The sequence below is a fragment of the Bos indicus genome, chromosome 8 (genome assembly GCF_029378745.1).
Source record: "Bos indicus isolate NIAB-ARS_2022 breed Sahiwal x Tharparkar chromosome 8, NIAB-ARS_B.indTharparkar_mat_pri_1.0, whole genome shotgun sequence".
NCBI lineage: Eukaryota > Metazoa > Chordata > Mammalia > Artiodactyla > Bovidae > Bos > Bos indicus.
This window is the reverse complement of record NC_091767.1, coordinates 66,040,999-66,062,926: the sequence shown is the minus strand read 5'-3', so window position 1 is coordinate 66,062,926 and position 21,928 is coordinate 66,040,999. Positions and strand designations below refer to the sequence as shown.

The 21,928-nt window shown below is 40.1% G+C and overlaps 1 protein-coding gene across 2 annotated transcripts in view; it reads right to left on the bottom strand.

Moving 5' to 3' along the window:
• Positions 1-10,364: 10,364 nt before the first annotated feature.
• LOC109562531 (contactin-associated protein-like 3) overlaps positions 10,365-21,928 on the bottom strand; it is a 235,445-nt gene continuing 223,881 nt past the window's right edge. Inside the window, exons 22-24 of one of the 2 annotated variants that reach the window (XM_070794848.1) lie at positions 16,412-16,642; positions 16,066-16,137; positions 10,365-11,425 (exon numbers count right to left, since the gene is read on the bottom strand). In XM_070794848.1, coding sequence (XP_070650949.1) covers positions 11,232-11,425; positions 16,066-16,137; positions 16,412-16,642 — 497 coding nt within the window. In that variant the 3' untranslated portion in view covers positions 10,365-11,231. The remainder of the gene's footprint in view (positions 11,426-16,065; positions 16,138-16,411; positions 16,643-21,928) is intronic. The other variant, XM_070794849.1, reaches the window with a different exon arrangement.

The following is a 21,928-nucleotide window of genomic DNA, read 5'->3' as shown; positions in this document are numbered from 1 at the left end:
AAAATGATTGGCTAAAGGAAACTCAGAAGAAATGCCCCATAAAAGTGATTTAAACTACTTTGAGGGCTCAACATCTGCTGGATCATCGAAAAAGCATCTATTTCTGCTTTATTGACTATGCCAATGCCTTTGACTGTGTGGATCACAATAAACTGTGGAAAATTCTTCAAGAGATGGGAATACCAGACCACCTGACCTGCCTCTTGAGAAACCTGTATGCAGGTCAGGAAGCAACAGTTAGAACTGGACATGGAACAACAGACTGGTTCCAAATAGGAAAAGAAGTATGTCAAGGCTGTATATTGTCAACCTTTCTTATTTAACTACTATGCAGAGTACATCACGAGGGACGCTGGGCTGGAAGAAGCACAAGGTGGAATCAAGATTGCCGGGAGAAATATCAATAGCCTCAGATATGCAGATGACACCACCCTTATGGCAGAAAGTGAAGAGGAACTCAAAAGCCTCTTGATGAAAGTGAAAGAGGAGAGTGAAAAGTTGGCTTAAAGCTCAACATTCAGAAAACGAAGATCATGGCATCTGGTCCCATCACTTCATGGGAATAGATGGGGAAACAGTGTCAGACTTTATTTTTTTGGGCTCCAAAATCTCTGCAGATGGTGATTGCAGCCATGAAATTAAAAGACACTTACTCCTTGGAAGGGAAGTTATGACCAACCTAGATAGCATATTCAAAAGCAGAGACAATTTCTTTGGAGGCAATGATGATGAAGCTGAAACTCCAGTACTTTGGCCACCTCATGCGAAGAGCTGACTCATTGGAAAAGACTCTGATGCTGGGAGGGATTGGGGGCAGGAGGAGAAGGGGACGACAGAGGATGAGATGGCTGGATGGCATCACTGACTCGATGGACATGAGTCTGAGTGAACTCCGGGAGTTGGTGATAGACAGGGAGGCTTGATGTGCTGTGATTCATGGGGTCACAAAGAGTCGGACACAACTGAGCGACTGAACTGAACTGAACTGAGGGGTCAACTCTCTCTCTCTCTCTGAGTCTGCCCATATGTTTATCCGCATGTCCTACACTCTTTTATCTTCCTCATAAATACTTCACTTGTTTCACTGCTTTCTTTGTAGGAATTCTTTTTCTGCAAAGTCCAAGGGCCAGGGCCTTGTCACTGACTACTAGTCTAGTGGCTAGGATTTGGAGCTCTCACCACCATGGCCCAGCCTCAATCTCTGCCTGAGAACCAAAGCCATGCTTCAAGCCACTGTAGGCTGAGGTGACCTTACATTATCCACATGTGGTTATTTAAATTAACAATATTTAGCATTAAATAAAATTAAAAGTTAGTTCCTAAGTCAGAATGTTATTAGATAAATCAGGTCCTGCTGCTTACTCTTATAAAGTCAAACTCATAAATGCTTTTTGTAGAAAGAATAGTTGTCTTTGATCAGAATGCCAGCAATCTGGGGAGATGGTGGATTCAGTGTCCTCAATAATCCACTTCTGAAGAGTCTGATTAGCCATCAACATTTCGAAGGAATGGTGGGAAGTAAGCTCAGTTAATCATTGAGATAGGGGGCCAGAGTCATGGCCATCCCCCACTGTATGCAGGCTTGTAGAATTCTTATGTTCTTCCTCTAAATGTCTTGTTCACAGAGTTTGGTCACACAGCTTGTTTTGGAGATTACTGAAGGGGAAGCTAAGGAAGAGACCCAGTCATCTGTAAATTACTTACTCATCGTTCCTAGTTCTTCTGATCTACAGAAAGAACAAGGCAAGGTATTGTGTGATTAAAAGATTTGAAAGGCGTGCTCAGGCCAGAGATATGTAGGGCATAGAGGTGCCTAGTTAAAAGTTAGTTACTATATAGCTTTGCTAAAGTGGCAAGGAAAAGAGCTTCCTGCTGAGGGTGGTTTCCTGGGAAGAGCTGCTTTCATGAGAAACTGTATTCCATATGTTCAGTAGCCACACGTGTCTGGTAACTACTTTTCTATCCCCATAGAAATTTCTACTGGGCAGTGAAATCAATTAAAATTTCATTAATGAGACTCTAAATGAGACAGACTTGCTCATCTTTTTGTTTATCCAAAATATCTTTATTTTGCCCCTCCTTTTTCAAAATCTTCTAAATACAGGAGTCTAGGTTGAATGCCTACATTTGCGTACAAGAGAATGGCTGGTGCTTGAGTAGTCATGCAGCTTAGAAATCTGATCCTCAAGTCAGCCCCCAAGTGGTGGGGGTGGGTGGGGGGCACAGATTAGGGCCCGGTCCTCATGTGTCCTTACTCCTGTCACTGTGAGTTTCTCCTGACGTGGAGGACCATACCTTGTACTTCTATTACTTCTCAAGACTAATAGGTGTGTGAGTGCATGCTATGTCACTTCAGGCATGTCCGGTTCTTTGGGACACTATGGACTGTAGCCCACCAGGCTCCTCTGTCCATGGGATTTTCCAAACAAGAAAACCGGAGTGGGCTGCCGTGCCCTCCTCCAGGGGATTTTCCTGACCCAGGGATTAAACCCTGGGTCTCTTACATCTTCTGCATTGGCAAGCGGGTTCTTTACCACTAGTGCCATCTGGGAAGCTCAGACTTAGTAGGTATAAGGCCCAAATGTTTCCAGCTTGGAAAATGGCAAATAACTAGTTACTTTCAGTTCATGCAGTTTTTCCACAAGGTCTAAAATCTTTGAATCAACAGCTCATATTGAAAAAATAGCCAAATAATGATTTAAATTTCCATTTCAGCCTCCTATATCTGTATCTATATATCTATATCTGTATCTGCTGCTGCTAAGTCGCTTCAGTTGTGTCCAACTCTGTGCGACCGCATAGACGGCAGCCCACCAGACACCCCCTTCCCTGGGATTCTCCAGGCAAGAACACTGGAGTGGGTTGCCATTTCCTTCTCCAGTGCATGAAAGTGAAAAGTGAAAGTGAAGTCGCTCAGTGGTGTCCAACTCTGTGTAACCCCATGGACTGCAGCCTACCAGGCTCCTCCATCCATGGGATTTTCCAGGCAAGAGTACTGGAGTGGAGTGCCATTGCCTTCTCCAATATCTATATCTATATATATATCTATATATCTATATAGATATATATATATAATGCTCAAACTAACAATCAAAGCAGCCAAAGCAATAAATTATAAGAGCATCTACTGTGTACAATGGGCTGCGCTAAGCCTTTCACATGGGTTAGTTAGCTTTTTGTTAGCCCATAATTAGCCTGAAACTGTTAGGTAGGATGTTAGGCATAAGCAACCAGGGGTGGCCTAGTTGAAAAGGATGCAAGCTTATCTCTAAAATCTCAACCCAGATACACCCCACTGGGGCCCGGGAGAGTTCATAGATGTGCTACAAAATAACCACAGAGACTTTTACAACTCCAGAGCATGTACCCTAGGCACACAGTGGATACAAACTAACCACCGGGGCTTCTCCAACTCAGTCACATGCATTCTTGATGCACAACTGTGTCCTCAAGTGAATTTAGGGAACCCAGAGCCGGTTCAGATCAGATCAGATCAGATCAGTCGCTCAGTCGTGTCCAACTCTTTGCGACCCCATGAATCGCAGCGCGCCAGGCCTCCCTGTTCATCACCAACTCCTGGAGTTCACTCAGACTCATGTCCATCGAGTCAGTGATGCCATCCAGCCATCGCATCCTCTGTCGTCCCCTTCTCCTCCTGCCCCCAAACCCTCCCAGCATCAGAGTCTTTTCCAATGAGTCAACTCTTCGCATGAGGTGGCCAAAGTACTGGAGTTTCAGCTTTAACATCATTTCTTCCAAAGAAATCCCAGGGCTGATCTCAAGGGTTCATAAATATTCTATACATACATACATCTGATTATTATAATAGACTGGATTATGGGAAAGACATGCACAATAGAACCTGTTGTTATGTAACTTGCAACTGTCGATCAAAACTGTCAGTCCACACCTGGCTAGATGAATATGTAAAAACCCTGTCTTGAAAGGCCTCTTGCCTCACCATTCCAGTGCCAGTGCCTCTCTTGGCTTGGCCCACCTCTCCCTTAAGGTGTTCTGTTCCTGCTGCAATAAACTTGTTTTTGCAACAAGACCTCAGATTCTTCTTTGTATCCTTACCAAGAACCAAGGTGCAGAAGAGAGGAACCCTTCAAATTTCCCTCTCTCCAAATCCACTAATAAAACTGGGACAATTACTTTAAATTGATTACCTTAAAATACTCTTTCCAATCTTGTCTCCAAAGTGCTCTGACAATCCTATCTTCCCACAATATACATGAGAAACATTTTCATATGTACCTTATTGTTTTTATTTGGGTTTCCAATAATTCACTAAATGGAAAGAGAACTCCTTAAGGGTAGCTAATTTCATGTCTTAGAGAAAAGCAAGACATGATGGGACATCATGTTGCTGACAGAAAGCAAGGATTGTTTAAAAAATATATCTGGAATAATTCTGGAAGAACAATGGAGTCAGGGGACACCGTACAATTGGATCAGCCATGAGAACATCAGTTATCATAGTAATTACAGGTCTTTGGAACAAGTTGAGACTGTAAGATTCATTAAATGAAAGTTTGATATTATGGAGATAAAATATAGCTGTTTTTCTAAAATTATTGTACAAATAATTCTAATTAGAATTAGAATAAAAATTAATAATTTTTCTCCTGAATTTAGTTGATCTCTGTATTTAAGAAATTTTTATAGGCTTATGTGTATAACAGTAGGAAAGGCTGAATAAATGGAATTATGATACATTTTCTTAAAAAGTAATTTCTGCCCTCAAAACAGAGGTTCTGAAATTCACATAAATTAACTAAATAGGTATCAGGTCAAACAGCATGGCAAGATAATTAATTCACGGTCTCTTCACAGATCCTGAGAGGCATCCAGTGCACACCCCAGCCAAGAATCCTTGGCTGGCAGCTGAAAGCTTCCACCCTGGCTTGTTTGAGAGAATGTATTTTTATTTTAGGTAAAGCAAATTGTTAAATCTGCTAGAAGGTATGAACATATGTATTGCTGTAAACTTCAGCAAATCAGATACATTGAAAACAATACAAAAGAATATAAACCCCATTATCAATGGTTTTGTAATGGATTGGGCGTAAATGTTACCAAAATTTTCAAATCACTTCTTAATTTGAGTATTCTTTTTTTCTGGTTTTAGGGTTAATTTAAAAATTTAGAGAAACTGACAGATTAAACATTCTAACTAATAAAATACTTAAGGTAATTTGATGATGGCTTTAGTCAGCCTGATTTTATTTATAAAGCAATTTTTAAAGTAATTTTATTTATAAAACTATTATTTACAAACTAATTTGTGTATTGTGTATTTGTGTATATGATGTTCAGAAAAATTCTACTTGATGGATTCATATGTGGTTAAAATATTGAGAATTAAAGAAAACACCAGTATTATTTCTCTATACACATAAAACATTCTGCTGCTGCTAAGTCACTTCAGTCGTGTCCGACTCTGTGCGACCCCATAGATGGCAGCCCATCAGGCTCCACCGTCCCTGGGATTCTCCAGGCAAGAACACTGGAGTGGGTTGCCATTTCCTTCTCCAATGCATGAAAGTGAAAAGTGAAAGTGAAGTTGCTCAGTCGTGTCCAACTCTTAGTGACCCCATGGACTGGAGCCTACCAGGCTCCTCCATCCATGGGATTTTCCAGGCAAGAGTACTGGAGTGGGGTGCCATTGCCTTCTAGGAAACATTAAAAACACAGATCTGACACCTTCATGTCATGTGTGTGTGTGTGTGTGTGTGTGTGTGTGTGTGGTGTGATTGTGCAAGTGTGTTTTTAGGCAGAATAGTTTGAATTTTATATTTTTAGACATATAAATCATATCTTCAAACAAAAGAGAAATCTAGCCATGGATTATATTTACTTGCTGCAGAAAATGAGAGCAAGTCAACTGTTGGAAGTGTCAAAACCTGCATTCTACTGTCCGTCAGTAATCTATTATCTGTGTGACACTTATCTAAGCAATGAAAGCCCTTGTGCTGCAGGTTTTCTGATCTGTAAAGAAGAAGACAATTATAAATATTGTACACCATTGATTGGTTTTAAGAATTAAAGTCAAAGAGTAGTGATACAAAGTACTACATTCAGTTATAGATGTTCCATGTTAAGAAATTTCTTAAGTCTTGGTAGATTATAAGATTTCACTTTTCAAATATAAAGGCAGGTTTAGATCTGAGAATTTGTGTTTACAAAGTCAATGATAAACTCTGAATCCAGCATCTTATCCTCTTGTAATAGAGAAAAACAAATCCAGCTCTGTATTAGATCTGTTCCTTTGTGCTCTGTTGGCTGTGCTTAGTCACTCTGGCTCTATATCTTTTGTAAAAAGATGCTACCTCTCCAGTGTTCTTGCCTGGAGAATCCCAGGGATGGCAGAGCCTGGTGGGCTGCCGTCTATGGGGTCGCACAGAGTCGGACACGACTGAAGCGACTTAGCAGCAGCAGCAGCAACACTGGGTCAGGAAAGACCCCTGGAAGAGGGCATGGCAACCCACTCCAATGTTCTTGCCTGGAGAATCTCATGGACAGAGGAACCTGGCAGGCTACAGTCCATGGGGTAAGAAAGAGTCAGGCACAACTGAGCGACTAAGCACAGCACAGTACACAACACAAATAATGATAAAATAAACGGAATATGCATCATTTTTCAGTCATAATCAAAGGTTGGCGAATGTATTGCATTACTAGTAATTTTGAAACAGAAGTTTCATAGTAAGTAGCAATTCAGCTTATTTTCCCAGCAATCTATGTATGATAAATCCTGCCATACACCTCAGTCACACATACCTATTATCCTAAAACAAAACCCATACTTGTACTTGAATTATACCACATACTAAAGTCTGATGTTCTGATGAAATTTGCAGCAAAAACTAGCAGAACATGAAAACTTGTATAGCAAAGCAAGGCTCAGATAACCAGACTTAACTACAAATTAATGATGTTACTTTGGAAGAAGCAACTTAGACTCACTTAGAAAGCCTGCAAAGGGAGAGGTAAGGATCAGATGGAAGGATATTTGATGATTCTCCTGTCGATAGACAATCTCTCTAATTCTGAGAATAAGAATTTTTTCTTATAAAACCTCAATTCTTTCTCTGAATTTAAATTTGCTAAACCAGTGTTTATGAATACTTTCATCCTCTCGAAAAGTGGTAGTAATTGCATGTATGTTTAGGTAGTCCATAGATCTATCCCATTAATAATATTTTTGTTCAACTGAAGTAGTAAGTTATTTTCAATGTGCATAAAATCTATCAATCTCCATCAACCTGTAAACATGCCCATGGGTTCCTATTTGGCTGTGGGTACACATAAACACCAAATCCATATCCCCCTCTACTTCATGTGTAGGGCATTTCATGTCTTTCACTTTCTTTTTTATTCTTTCCTCCATATTGCCATTTACCATAAGCCACACGTAAAAAGGGAAAAAGACAGCCAGGATCTATTCAAGGCATGGAGGGACTCAAACATTGTTGTACATGGATTGCAAAACAGTAGATTAAGTAACCCACTAAATATGTTTTTATTTAACACATGTCCATTTCATCCTCTTTGTTTAAAGCATGGTTTGACAATCCAACTGCACAGTTGGATTTAATATATATTAGATGGAAAGTGATTCTATTGTATAAATACCCCAATATATTTGTCAAAGTTACTAAATAATACTGAGGAGGTAATGGGGGGAGGGGTTTACTTCATAATGAGGTAAACAAGAATTCCTAGGTTCTAGTTCTAATAATGAGTGTTAGTTATATGCTATTTCCCTTTTCTATTTGAAAATAAAACTTGAGGACTTATTATCTTTGAACTGTCTGCAACTGATATCTGTAATTAGTGCTCTAGAAACCAACAGTTTGGGGAAAATCACATTTAACCAGTTTTGAGTACAAACATTCAACAAATAACTTACTGACTGTTAAATTGTGGTTCTCTGGCAAAGTTTTAAATATCTACATTTATAGGTATTGTAATTTGTGCGTAAGTACTAAGTCGATTCACTTATGTCTGACTCTTTGTGACACTAGGGACTGTAGCCCACCGGGCCCCTCTGTCCATGGCCCTGGGCAAGAATACTAGAATGGATTGCCATGCCCTCATCCAGGGCATCTTCCTAGCCCAGGGATCGAACCCGCACCTCTTAAGTCTCCTGCATTGGCAGGTGGGCTCTTTACCACTAGCACCACCTGGAAAAGCCCCGATTTGTAGCAGTCAGTAAGTATCAACTACTTTGTGTTTCACTTTTCATATGACAAGTTAAATACCATCATAAATAATATTAACAGATCACAGTATTCCCTATATAGAGAATAAGTAGAGATAAAGGAAAATACACACCAGTCCAGAATGCATACATTCACACATTTTTTAATATTTTAGGGGAGAAACAATATAATTTCATAATTCAAATTTCATTCAACTCTTAAAAATATTTTTCTAATTTAATTCAAAAGTGTTTTATTTTTTTTTTTAAATTAACAAGTAAGCAGGAAAAGTTTACAAATCAGTCAGGGAATGTGGATGGTGCATCACCGAAATTCAGTAAAAATATTTTAAAGTTTCCCCTTTAGAAAAGAGATCAGAGTGCAGTGGATTTCACTATCTAGAAATCTGTAAAATTTCAGGTACCAAAGTGATGCATTCTTTTGGAACATAAGGTGATCACTTGTTAAAGTTGCAGTAATTTAATGATGTTTATACTCAGCTATGTGTTTAATGGACCCTATAATTTTTATGTTGAATCCTTCCCCAAACTACACAGACCTTTGGGAAAAGCCTACACACGCCATTTACCAAAGTAGTCCTTTATATATTGCTATATTGAGATCCTAAACTTCTTTCATCATTTAAATAAACATCAGTATAGATACAGTATTATGGCAAATAGACTTTAAAGTGGTCTCCATGATCTCAGCTTGTTAAGTCTTGATATAATCTCTCCCCTTAGTATGTGTGGGACTTGTGACTTATCTAACCAATGTGTGTGCTTAGTCGCTCAGTCATGTCCAACTCTTTGTGACCCCATGGACTGTAACCCACCAGGCTTCTCTGTCCTTGGGGATTTTCTAGGCAAGAATACTGGAGTGGGTTGCCATGCCCTCCTTCAAGAGGTCTTCCCAACCCAGGGATTGAACCCAGGTTTCCGCATTGCAGGCAGATTCTTTACCAAGTCACCAGGGAAGCCCTGGTGGGCAGCCTATCCCTTCTCCAGGTTATCTTCCCAATCCAGGAATAGAACCTGGGTCTCTGGCATTGCAGGCAGATTCTTTACCAGCTGAGCTACCACGGAAACCCTTCTAACCAACAGACTATGGCAAATTGGGAGATGTCATTCCTATGATCATATTTACCTTAAATAAGACTCCCTCTTGCTAGCATACTTGCTCTAGAGTCTCTCCTCCACTAGCTTTGAAGAAACAAGCTTTCATAAGTTCTTCAGCAGAAAGGAATGAAGTGCTGTCAATAATCGTGGGAGCAAGGAGGCAGATCCCTTCCCGACTGACTTTCTGTATGAGAACACAGCCCTGACAGACACTTGACTGCAACCTTGCAAAAGTCTCAGTAAACTCATGCCTAGCTCCTGACTCACAGAAACTATGTGATAATAAATGTGTATTGTGTTAAATGTGTGGTAGCTTTTTATACCTTATAGAAAATTAATATAAGACAATATAAGAAAAAATGTTTGAGAAAAAACAATATAGAGGATATCTTTTCCCATTCATTAAAAAGAACACAGAAAAGTAGGTATACACACAAAAGGTAATAGCAAGGCAAAATGCATCTAATTCCAAGTGATCTTTTTGTGGTCAAAGTTAGTACCTAGCAGGCACATGGCAGGTGGGATATGGAGAGGGCAGTGCATTTTTATTATAACTGGCTTTTCAATACAAACAGTGACGTCATGTGAGTATCTAATGACCACTGCCACAAAAGTAGTTACTGGATAAATTCTCATAATTAATATGATTTTTTGCTCTCCTAATGTTCAAATATGCCCTACTTAAAATGAACTAGCCTATTTGGGGTGCTCTATTGGAAATAGATCTCAAGATCCTAGAATTTTTCCTGAAATGACAGAGTTAGTTCAGATCGTATAGCTTGCATTTTCCCTTAGCATAAGCATTCTTCCACTAATATTCCAAATAGTAGGTAGGTTAGAAGGTAACTCAAGGAATGTTTTGCCTAGATAAGCTCAAAATTTAGAAAGGGAAATGGAGAGATTTAGTTTAAAATGTGACTTATTCCCTAATAAATGAACACATAGTCACAGGAAAAGCAAAGAGTTGTTATAACCTCCAGAAAAAAAAAAAAAAAAAATCACAGAACTGCAAAGAAAAGTGACCTAACCATCACATACATAAAGAAAACAAAATTAGGATTATATTTCATTCAGATGTGGATGGATACATTTCCAGTGTTAAATATGGAATTTATACATGGGCACAAATTTAGTTAGAAAATAAACATTTCTGTGAGATTACTAGGTGATCCTTATTACAATTTACAAAGAATATAATGACAAATCACAAAGAAAATAAGCAAATTATCACAGATTAAAATCCTTTACACATTTTTCTACCCATGAATTCTCTGTTTCACATCTGAACTTAATAGTAGAATTTCATAGCTGATATTCAACACTCATTTCATTGTTAAAATATATCAAAATTGATTTAAAAGACACAAAAGGAAAAACAATCAGCCAAAAAATGTTTTCTCAGGTGTTTGGCCAATGGGCTCTGGTTCACAGGAATATGGAAATGCAGCTGAAGGCCATCTGAGAAGCACTTCCTGGTTTAAAAATGTCAGCAAGTGATTGATAAAGGAAGCTTACTGTAGGTTTCCATGTAACACAAAACATTAGAGTCCAATGTTGGTAAACTTCCATGTTGTATTTTTAAAAGAGTATGGCCACAGCTTGAATCCTTCTTCTCACTTAAAACCCAATGTAATTATGTAAAATACATTTGCCTTTTAGAAGATCAAGTCAGAACAGTCAGAAACTGCCAATCAGTGATTAACGAGCACACCAAAGTCACTGTTACACAAATGGATCAGGAAGGAGCACTGAGCAGAGCCTCCAGGGACTGTTTGTGAGCAAGCTGATGGCATTGGACCGCCATTGCCTGTCCCAGAAGGACAACAGGTGGGTTTCATCCACTGGGAGCCCCTGGCTTAGCAAGAAAGTCACATCATCTTAGTAATCAGTAAATCACAATAGCAGATCAGAAGAAATACTCTTTCTGGCTTTCATTGACTGTACATTGCATGTTGATCTCACTTTTCAGAGCAGTTTCAGCATTGTCTCCAGTTTTTGGAATATTTGTTTCATTTTTTTGGTATAGCCATCTCTGCTGATAAATGCGTATAGCAATGGCAGTGATGCAGAGCAAAATAAATATCACAACCGCTATCACACCTAGAGAGAAGGGAAAATACAAAGTCAGATTATAAACCGTAAATGTCAGCTTAACTAGAATCTACCCTAGCACCATTTATCATCAGAAAATTTGAAACCAAGTAATATTATAACATTAAGTTTACTTCTAAATCCATGCAAACTTCAGACACAGAGATTTTATGCCTTAATTCCAAAGACATATCTGATTGGATTCCAGTTAATGCCTTCACACTAAAGTGCAGAAACACCATAGGCCTCTTAGGTCATGCCTGCATGGCTAACTGAGTAAGCAGGTTTTTATTTTTAAAAGGTATAGACTGTGTAGCCCTATTACAGAGTGATTAAATGCTTTGTTGTTGTTGTTTTGCAATTGCTAAGTTGTGACCGACTCTTTGTGAGAGCATGGACTGCAGTGTGCCAGGTTCCTCTATCCTTCTAGTGGGCTTATCTATCTCCTAGTATGCTTAGTTACCCAGTTGTGTCCGACTCTTTGAGACCCCATGGACTGTATAGCCTGCCAGGCTCCTCTGTTCATGGAGATTCTCCAGGCAAGAATACTGGAGTGGGTTGCCATACCCTCCTCCAGGGGATCTTCCCAACACAGGGATCTAACCCAGGTCTCCTGCATTGCAGGCAGCTTCTTTACCATCTGAGTCACCAGGGAGCTCAAATTTATGTCCATTGAGTTGATGATGCTATCTAACAGTCTCATCCTCTGCTGCCGCATTTTTCTTTTCACCTCAATCTTTCCTAGCATCAGAGTCTCTTCCAATGAGTCAGCTTTTTGCATCAAGTGGCCAAATTTCTATGTGTTTTAATGAAAAATTGATTAAACGGTTATGCTGATATACAGTTGAACTATAATAATGTGCTGTATATTTCATCTATGTCTATGAGACCAAAAGAGTCTTAAGTGATTGTTGCCTCTGGGGGTCTACACTCTTGTGTGATCCCCTTGTGACTTGCTTCTAACCAATACAATATGACAAAGTTGACGGTCTGTACCTGATTATTTGTGCATGATTCCATGATTACGTTACGTAAGACTGTAGCACCTGTACTGTTGGAGTCTCCTTCGTCCTGCTGCTTATGAGGTGGCAAGAGCCATGCTGGGAAACCACCACATGACAAGGAACTCTTGTCTATGAACCAGTGAAAATTCAGAAGCTCTCAGCGCTACAGCTGCAAGACACTGAACGCAGCCAACAATCTATGCAAGTGAAAAAGGCTCCATCCCCAGTGGAAACTTCAAATGTGACCCCAGCCCAAGATCCCAAATGACACACATTCATTTCAGGATTGTGAGACCCTAAGCAGAGGACCTAGTTGAAATGTGTCCAAACTCCTGACCCATATAAACTGAGGAATAATACACATGGGTTGTGTTAAGTTGCTAAATAGGTGATTTGTCATGCAGCAATTGATAACTAATATACTATATTATAAAAATCTGTAGAAATATTAATAACATTCAGTTATATGGAAAGTAAAACATTTCTCATGTTGGAAATGTTTTAAGTATTGAAGACATTAACTTTGCCAGTGGTTCTCAACCTTGGCTACGTAGTAGACAATAACAGAATTTTGGGTGGGAGGCTGGGGTATTAGTATTATTTCGAAAGTTTCATGGATTATTTTAATGCACCATCAAGCTAAGCCATAGGGATGTTAAGTCAAGTTATACCACATTAGTGAAGAATAAATATCCAATCCATTCTGAAACAGGCAAAAAGGAACATTCACTAGTCAATATAGTTTTAAGATGATTGGCACAGCCATTAATTAGTATTTCCAATTAATAAATGTAAGCAAATACATGTTAGTGTTTAGCTATGTAAATCAAAATTTGTATTGCAAAATGAAGTTTCTTTATTATACTCTAGGACAGACTTAAGCAAGTGTGATGGAGCCCAACAAACTTGAAGCTTGGTTGGGTGCAATTGGTCACAAAGATTCCTGAGCACATGCTATCAGGAACTCAGACTCCTTAGCTGAGAAGAGGTAGCATATTTATTACTCTATGAATATTCTTAAATATTTATTCATAAGTAGAATATTCATTGCTTTCAATATATTTTCCATCTCATGTGAGAACCAATAACAGAGTTACTTTAATTCTTTTTATGTTTAGTCATAGAGATTTGTTTTAAGAGCTATATCATGTCCAATTTTAGTGTCAGGGACCACTGACTCAGTAACAGTGATCAAACCACTTGATTATACGATGATTGTCACCATTACACTGACCCACCTATACATCCAGGATTTTTTGTTTGATTGATCACCTCTAACTCTACCTTGTTTTTGTTTTGTGGGGTTTGGTGGGATCCTAGAATAACTTCCATCTCCACCCTCTATCTGAAGAGATTGAGATAATTTGAAGAATGCATCTGATGGCTTCCATAACCTTCCTATCAGCAACTCCAGTGTAAATGTGTTTTTGACAAGTGTTCATGCCTGTGTCTGTGTCTCTATCTACACGTATGTATCTTTCTCTATCCATCCATCTGCCCATCCACAGCATAGATCGCTTGGCAAGAAATCCTCTGTGATCTCTGGTTTACCAGGTTTAAATGTTGATTAGGTTAATACTCCTTTCCTAGTGCTTCCTTTGTTTACAGGGGAGAAAATAAAAATGCAAAATGCAGAATATGAAGAAATTCACCCATTGGGATAATCCTTTAAACAGATCAAATATTTCACACAGAGGTGAAGTCTATGAACAATTTTTTAAAAGTCTGATAGTTCTTTCAGGAACAATACACTGGAGGTCTAGGTACTCAGTAACTGACAAACTGCACAGCCACCAGCTGCCATACAGATGGAAGGCAGGTTTCAAGTACATTATAGGGTCCAGTAAACTGAACCCTTCTGTCCCTAAGACCTTCTGTGCTTGGCTCCCATGTATCAGGAGCCAAAAAGGATTTCTCAGGGGAGTGACACTAGAGTAATTTACTTTGTACATCTTGCCAATGATGTTTAGCAAAAGCAATACAACTCTGTTCAGAGGTAAAGAATCTGCCTGCCAATGCTGGAGACACAGGAGACATGGATTCAATTCCTGAGAATGGCAACCCACTCCAGTATTCTTGCCAGGGAAATCCCATGGACAGAAGAGCCTGGTCAGCTACAGTTCATGGGGTCCCAACAAGTCAGACATGACTGAACGACTGAGCACACACACACACGCAGGCAATAAAACTCTAAGGACCACATCTTTGTTCTATCATCAATTTTACGTTTATCTTTGTTCTCTTTAATAAAAGGGCACCAACTATTATAATCTGCAAAATTTTGAACTTTGGTTCCTACTTTGTAAATATTAATCACATTTAAGTTGATTTATTTTCACTTAACTTTGACATTATAGTGAAGTTTTCTCATTAATAATAAATCAGAATGATTTAGGATTAAGACTTAATTTAAATTTTAACAAGAAAGTTATTCCTTTTGGATATGCATTATAAATAATATTTATAGTTTTTATTTGTTTTTGGAGTTACAAGATGGAGGTCATATTCCTCACTCATTACAAAAATAAAAGTAATTGATACAGAAATAGAAATAATGACATTCTTATATAGATTTGATCAGCACTTTAAAATGTCTGAATATTTCACTAGTTGTCTGGAGAAACCTGGTATCTTAATAAATGCAGGCAGATCCAATCTGAGCAGGTATATAGCTGGCCTAACCCAGTCCAATCACCCAGCTCTAGGAGTAATTACCTCACTTTGAGGTAGCAAAGAATGAAGAGTAGTTTACTTCTACTCACCAAGCAGAGTTTGCAACTGACCTACATTTCCATAATCTAATTAAACAAATTAAAATGTTCTTTGAATGATAAGGAGGGAGAATTGAATATTAATTTTTGAGTCCTACCTGGATAAGTTTTGTTTCAGGGGATATAACAGAAGATATTTAAAATGCAATTACTTTTACTTCTTCATATATATATCTATATATATATATATATGAATGATTTATTTAATGGATATCTATATCTATCTATCTATCTAGATAGCTACCCATCTCTCTGCCCAAAGATAAGCTTGATGCTAGATACAGTTTTACATCTTTACGTTCAGGTAAATGACAATTTGTATAATCTAGGTGCTTCTCCCAATAAATGTTGCATTTTTTATTTTAAATAAAATTTATTTTCTTTTTAAATTTAGAGAATTGTTTTGCAATGTTGTGTTAGTTTCTATTATACAACAAGGTGAATCGGCAGCCTTCCACTAGCTGTTTTACACACAGCTAGTGTATATATGTCAATGTTGCTTTATGTTTTATTTTTAATCTTATTTTTAAGTGTTCTGGGCTAAGGGGCTGACCTCTGGCTATTTTAAATCAAAGAAGTAAAAGTAAATGTGTCTTAAATATGCATACATTCTGAGAGAAACTAATGACTATTTTCAAGTGAAAAACCTCTTATTATTATAGATTGGGCAACCATCCTTTAAAAAAGAGGAGCCATCAGTTCCTTCTACAAAGCTTTTTCAAAGGAGCTGAGTTCGGTACAGTTACATCAAGAACATTAGCAAATGTACGTGGTCTGCCATTGACCTCACGGTCATTACGGATTCTCAGATATTTTTGGACTTTGCTAACAGTGACAGCAGAACCAAGGAAGAGGTCATTTGCGGCCCCATTACCTCCGATGACCGCGGAGTCACTTCTGTCCGCATTAACTAAGGGCCGTCCCTCATCCGTTGGTCCAGAACGACCTACAGTAGAAAAAGGGAGAATGACAGAGAGTGGAAAGGAGGAGTTTTGAGAAATCCACACACATTTGAAAGAGGAGCAGATAATTCAGTGACAGAAACGAATTTGAAACGAAGAACCAAGAATGGAAAGACCAGAGTAGTGAGAAAATGAATTGAGGACTTTGGGAAACCTCTGGCATGGAGATTCTGAGCATAATCTTGCTGGCATGTGAAACGAGTGCAGTTGTACGGGGATGGAGATGGAGTGGAAGACCGGAGGGAGCGAGCCACACACCTGCACCGCCTGCGAGAGGGCGGGTCGCCTCCCGCGCTGGGGCTCCGGGCCTCGCCCCATCCGCGCAGCGGGACGCGGTGGCCACGTGTCCCCGGACGGTGACCTGAGAATGGCCGCCAGAGCGCAGCGCCGCCTTCAGAGGGACTGCAGGCCCGAAGCGTACCGCAGAAAGGCAGCCCGTGAAGCCGCGCGCGCCGGCCCGCAGCGTGTCCGGGTCCGCGCCGAGGGGCTCTGCGGACAAAGAAGCAGGACACACCGTTAGGACTCATGGCTGGCGGGGACGCCAGACCAGCCCGCCTCTGCGCAGCAGTGATGAACTGAGCCTCCCACCAAGCCCTTCCTCCTTTCTTCCTTAGAAAAAGATCCACAGCCCGTGGCAGAGAGGCCTTGGTTGATGCCCTGCGGTTGGTTGTTCACTCCCTGTGGGAAAAAATTAAAGCTTCCTTGGATGCAGTCACTGTTAACGGGCTAATGAAATCCTCCTCCACCAATGCAGTTTTCAAAATATTTTGAACGGGATTTGTGACCAGTATTCTAGATGGTTAGTGACCTAGATCTCATGAGTTGGGGGACGGCAGAGTTCTGGGAATGGAAGCCCACTCCAGTACTCTTGCCTGGAAAATCCCATGGACGGAGGAGCCTGGTGGGCTGCAGTCCATGGGGTCGCTAAGAGTGGGACACGACTGAGCGACTTCACTTTCACTTTTCACTTTCATGCACTGGAGAAGGAAATGGCAACCCACTCCAGTGTTCTTGCCTGGAGAATCCCAGGGATGGGGGAGCCTGGTGGGCTGCTGTCTATGGGGTCGCACAGAGTCGGACACGACTGAAGCGACTTAGCAGCAGCAGCAGCAGAGTTCTGGGAACTCCTTCTGAAGTTACCTCCTAATTAATATTTTAGTCTTGCTGACTGTTCTGAGGCTCACAATGAGGGCATCTCCTTACCCACAACTGCTGTCCTGGGAACTCCACACCCCACTTTCTTTTCCCCTCTTCACAAGGGTGATCTCTGTCCCTACTCTATAAATAAAGGCTTGCCCTCACCAACCCCATCCTGATCCCCGTTCTCACCCCAAACTGACAGAGGTTGGTTATTATGACCTAAAGAAGAGCCGCGATTGACATAGGAGAGCAGAGCATCAATACCTTCGTTTCAGTGATGCCTGCATCCCGCAGTGCACTCGCTCAGTGGGCACGAAGTCTGACCCAAGGCCCCTTAGTTGTAGACTTCAAGTTTAAATGTGTCAATCAGGGAAGGAAGAGTTTGCGTCACCCACAGAGGAAACCACGTCAGTATGAGGCAACTTTGGCATCTGCTGTCAAACTCCTTCCTGCTTCATCATGTATAGAAAGGTTCAGAGTCCCTTCTTTTTCAAACAATCAGTTACCAAGAATTTACCAAATGACTCCCATAGTCTGGACATTGTGTTAAGTGATTTATAGAGGTTATTTCTTAATGCTCAAACCACCCTGAGTACTTTTATTCCTATTTGAAGTTAAATTAACACTGGTTCCAAATAGGAAAAGAAGTATGTCAAGGCTGTATATTGTCACCCTGCTTATTTAACTTATATGCAGAGTGCATCATCAGAAATGCTGGGCTGGAAAAAGCACAAGCTGGAATCAAGATTGCCAGGAGAAATACCAATAACCTCAGATATGCAGATGATACCACCCTTATGGCAGAAAGTGAAGAGGAACTAAAAAGCCTCTTGATGAAAGTGAAAGAGGAGAGTGAAAAGTTGGCTTAAGGCTCAACATTCAGAAAACGAAGATCATAGAATCTGGTCCCATCACTTCATGGGAAATAGATGGGGAAACAGTGGAAACGATGTCAGACTTTATGTTTCTGGGCTCCAAAATCACTGCAGGTGGTGACTGCAGCCATGAAATTAAAAGACGCTTACTCCTTGGAAGGAAAGTTATGACCAACCTAGATAGCATATTCAAAAGCAGAGACATTTCTTTGCCAACAGAGGTCCGTCTAGTCAAGGCTATGGTTTTTCCAGTGGTCATGTATGGATGTGAGAGTTGGACTGTAAAGAAAGCTGAGCACCGAAGAATTGATGCTTTTGAACTGTGGTGCTGGAGAAGACTCTTGTGAGTCCCTTGGACTGCAAGGAGATCCAACCAGTCCATCCTAAAGGAGACCAGTCCTGGGTGTTCATTGAAAGGACTGATGCTGAGGCTGAAACTCCAATACTTTGGCCACCTGATGCGAAGAATTGACTCATTGGAAAAGACCCTGATGGTGGGAGGGATTGGGGGCAGAAGGAGAAGGGGACAACAGAGGATGAGATGGCTGGATGGCATCACCAACTCAATGGACATGAGTTTTGGTGGACTCCGGGAGTTGGTGATGGACAGGGAGGCCTGGCATGCTGCGATTCATGGGGTGCAAAGAATTGGACACGACTGAGTGACTGAACTGAACTGAACTAAGGGACAAGTAAGTGGGATCATTATATTATTCTTTCTTCTTTAATGAATGCATGTACCTGCCATAGATTATGTGTATATATTCTCTAAGCTTTTTAGCTGGCATAATGCATGCATGCTAAGTCACTTCAGTCATGACTTAGGTCTTACTCTTTGTGACAAAGGTCCTACTCTTTGTGACCCCATGGACTGTAGCTCACTAGGCTCCTCTGTCCATGGGATTTTCCAGGCAAGAATACTGGAGTGGTTGTCGTGCCCTCCTCCAGGGGGCTGGCATAATAATCAGCCTTTAAGTTCACCCTGAGGATCTGAGCACTGATCTAATCTATCATGATGTTTTAGATAAACTCTCAAGAGGACAACCTTTATTTCTGTTGAGTTTGAGTTTTTGAGGAGCACTGCTCTTTTATCTCTATTTCCTGATGAATATAAATAATAATAAATAGCCTTTATGGGACACATATCATCCAGTACATACATGCTAGACACTGAAAAATAAAGGGCTGTTGTTATCATAAAAATAAAGTGAGCATTTAGAGCAGGATTTAATGACTTGCTTCATGCTATACCACTAGTAAGCAGTTGGAGAGAACTTTTGAATAGGAGCATTTGAATTCTGAAGCCAGGAATATAACCTCGCTGCCAGCAAGCTTTGTCAGCTAGCTTTATCTGGTGCATCAGTTACAGAAGGTCACTGTCCTTAGCTCATCCATCTCTCTCATGCAACATGTGGAAGCTCCTGGTGGACAGTGTGTTTTATTCTTGTCTTCCCCTGCACTTAGCTTAGTGTCTGTTACATAGGACATATGCAATATATACTTTATAATCAAAGAATAAATTTAGTCCTATTACCACCCTTCTGTGGACAGTCTGGCTGTTGAAATTTTTTAAATGTGGCCCTCTCAAGGTATGGTCTGAGAAATTCAGAGGTCCCTCCTTGTGATTCTGGGAAAGACCGAAGGTAGAAGAAGGGGATAACAGAGGATGAGATGGTTGGATGGCATCACTGACTCAACGGACCTGAGTTTGAGCAAACTCCAGGAGATGGTGAAGGACAGAGAATCCTGGTGTGCTGCAGTCCACAGGGTCACAAAGAATCAGACACAACTGAGCAACTGAACAACACCACCACCAGCAGCTTGTGATAAAAGATGACTTGCACTGACTTCAGCTGAGGATGCATGCCCATAGTTGGCTGACGTCTTATGCCACTGAGTTTTACCAAATGTCATGGTAACTAAACACGTCCTTATTGTCATTAAAGGTAACCAACATACTCTGAAGCTTCTTTTGAAGGGTGAAAAAATATGCCACTCCCAAATATGCCACTTTGGCATAAGGGTTATTTACTTGAAAACAGCAGGTAGAAGGACACTGATGTCCATTTTTCTTCTTGAAAGCAGCAGATAAAATTCCCATGGAAAAGCTGCCCTCTCTGTACCAGGAAGGAAAATGCATTCTTATGACCAGAGATAAGCAATCCAGCCCAGAGAAATCTGTACCTACAAACGTTGTTAACAGATTGTTAAAACAATACCTTCCTTCACTCTACTCATGCATTTTACTTACTTTTTCACAATCACCACTCTTTGTTCAAATTAGTATATAAATACTTGGGCCTACCTGCTTTTTGGGTCTTCAGTTTCCTATGGGGGCCACATGTACATTTACAAATCTTTATGTTTTTCTCCTGTTAATATATCTTAAGTAAATATAATTCTCAGGCCCAGTCATAGATCTTAAGAGAAAAGAGGTCAAGCATTGTCTCCCCTACAAACTCATGGGGTGGATTTCTTGAATCTTATTACAGGTTGTTACTTTTTCTCCTATTAAACTTCATTTCATAATGAGATAAATTTTGTATCTTTATTTCTCCTGGCTTGACAAAGAGCTGTACCTTCAAGAAAAATGGTCTAACTTTGAGATTTTCAGCAAACTCACTGGGAACTATTTGGGCTTACACAATTTTGTTTATGAGTTTAAAGTTGCAAAAATAATGTTTGCTATGGAAAAGACCTCTAAAAAGACCTAAACTCAAGGGGCATGCATTTGCATTGTTAGATGGCATCACTGACTCGATGGACATGAGTCTGAGTGAACTCCGGGAGTTGGTGATGGACAGGGAGGCCTGGCGTGCTGCGGTTCATGGGGTCGCAAAGAGTCGGACACGACTGAGTGACTGAACTGAACTGAATCATCATAAACATCTCTCTGACACACATAGCTATATTGGCCAACTTGATTATGTGAAATATCAAATAGCTTTATGCATGTGGAATTTTAGGTAGATTCCTAAGTACACTGAAGTAAAATGAGCTTGAAACAACCCCACTAAAGGATTATCAATTAAAACAGTACTTGAAAGATGACTTTATTTTTTAAATTTTGCATTCAGACAGTATCTGTTTCTTAAAGGAAGACACCTTTGCTTGTGTAACCCAGGACTTTTGCAAGGTTAAAATACTGGAAAAAAATTACAGGTAAAATAAAAGCTTTAGCTGTTGGACAAAAAGAGCAACTAGACATTACTAGCTTTTCTGGTCAAAGTTTTGACCTGAGCTCTACCAGGCAAGGATAACAGAAGGAACCCAGGACAGACATATATCATAATGAGTTAGATCAATTTTGTGGAATTTATTTTTTTAAAGATAACCTGGCTTCATATCTATACTACTACTACTAAGTCACTTCAGTCGTGTCCGACTCTGTGCGACCCCATAGACAGCAACCCACCAGGCTCCCCCGTCCCTGGGATTCTCCAGGCAAGAACACTGGAGTGGGTTGCCCTTTCCTTCTCCAATGCATGAAAGTGAAAAGTGAAAGTGAAGTCGCTCAGTCCTGTCCGACTCTTAGCGACCCCATGGACTGCAGCCCACCAAGCTCCTCCATCCATGGGATTTTCCAGGCAAGAGTACTGGAGTGGGGTGCCATTGCCTTCTCCGTTCATATCTATAAATAGTGTTATTACTAAAGAAAGAAACATCAGTAGTATATTATATTGCTTTATATTTTCCCATATTTCAAGATACTTTATTTATATATACATATGTGTGTGTGTGGATTTGAGAATGTGAATAT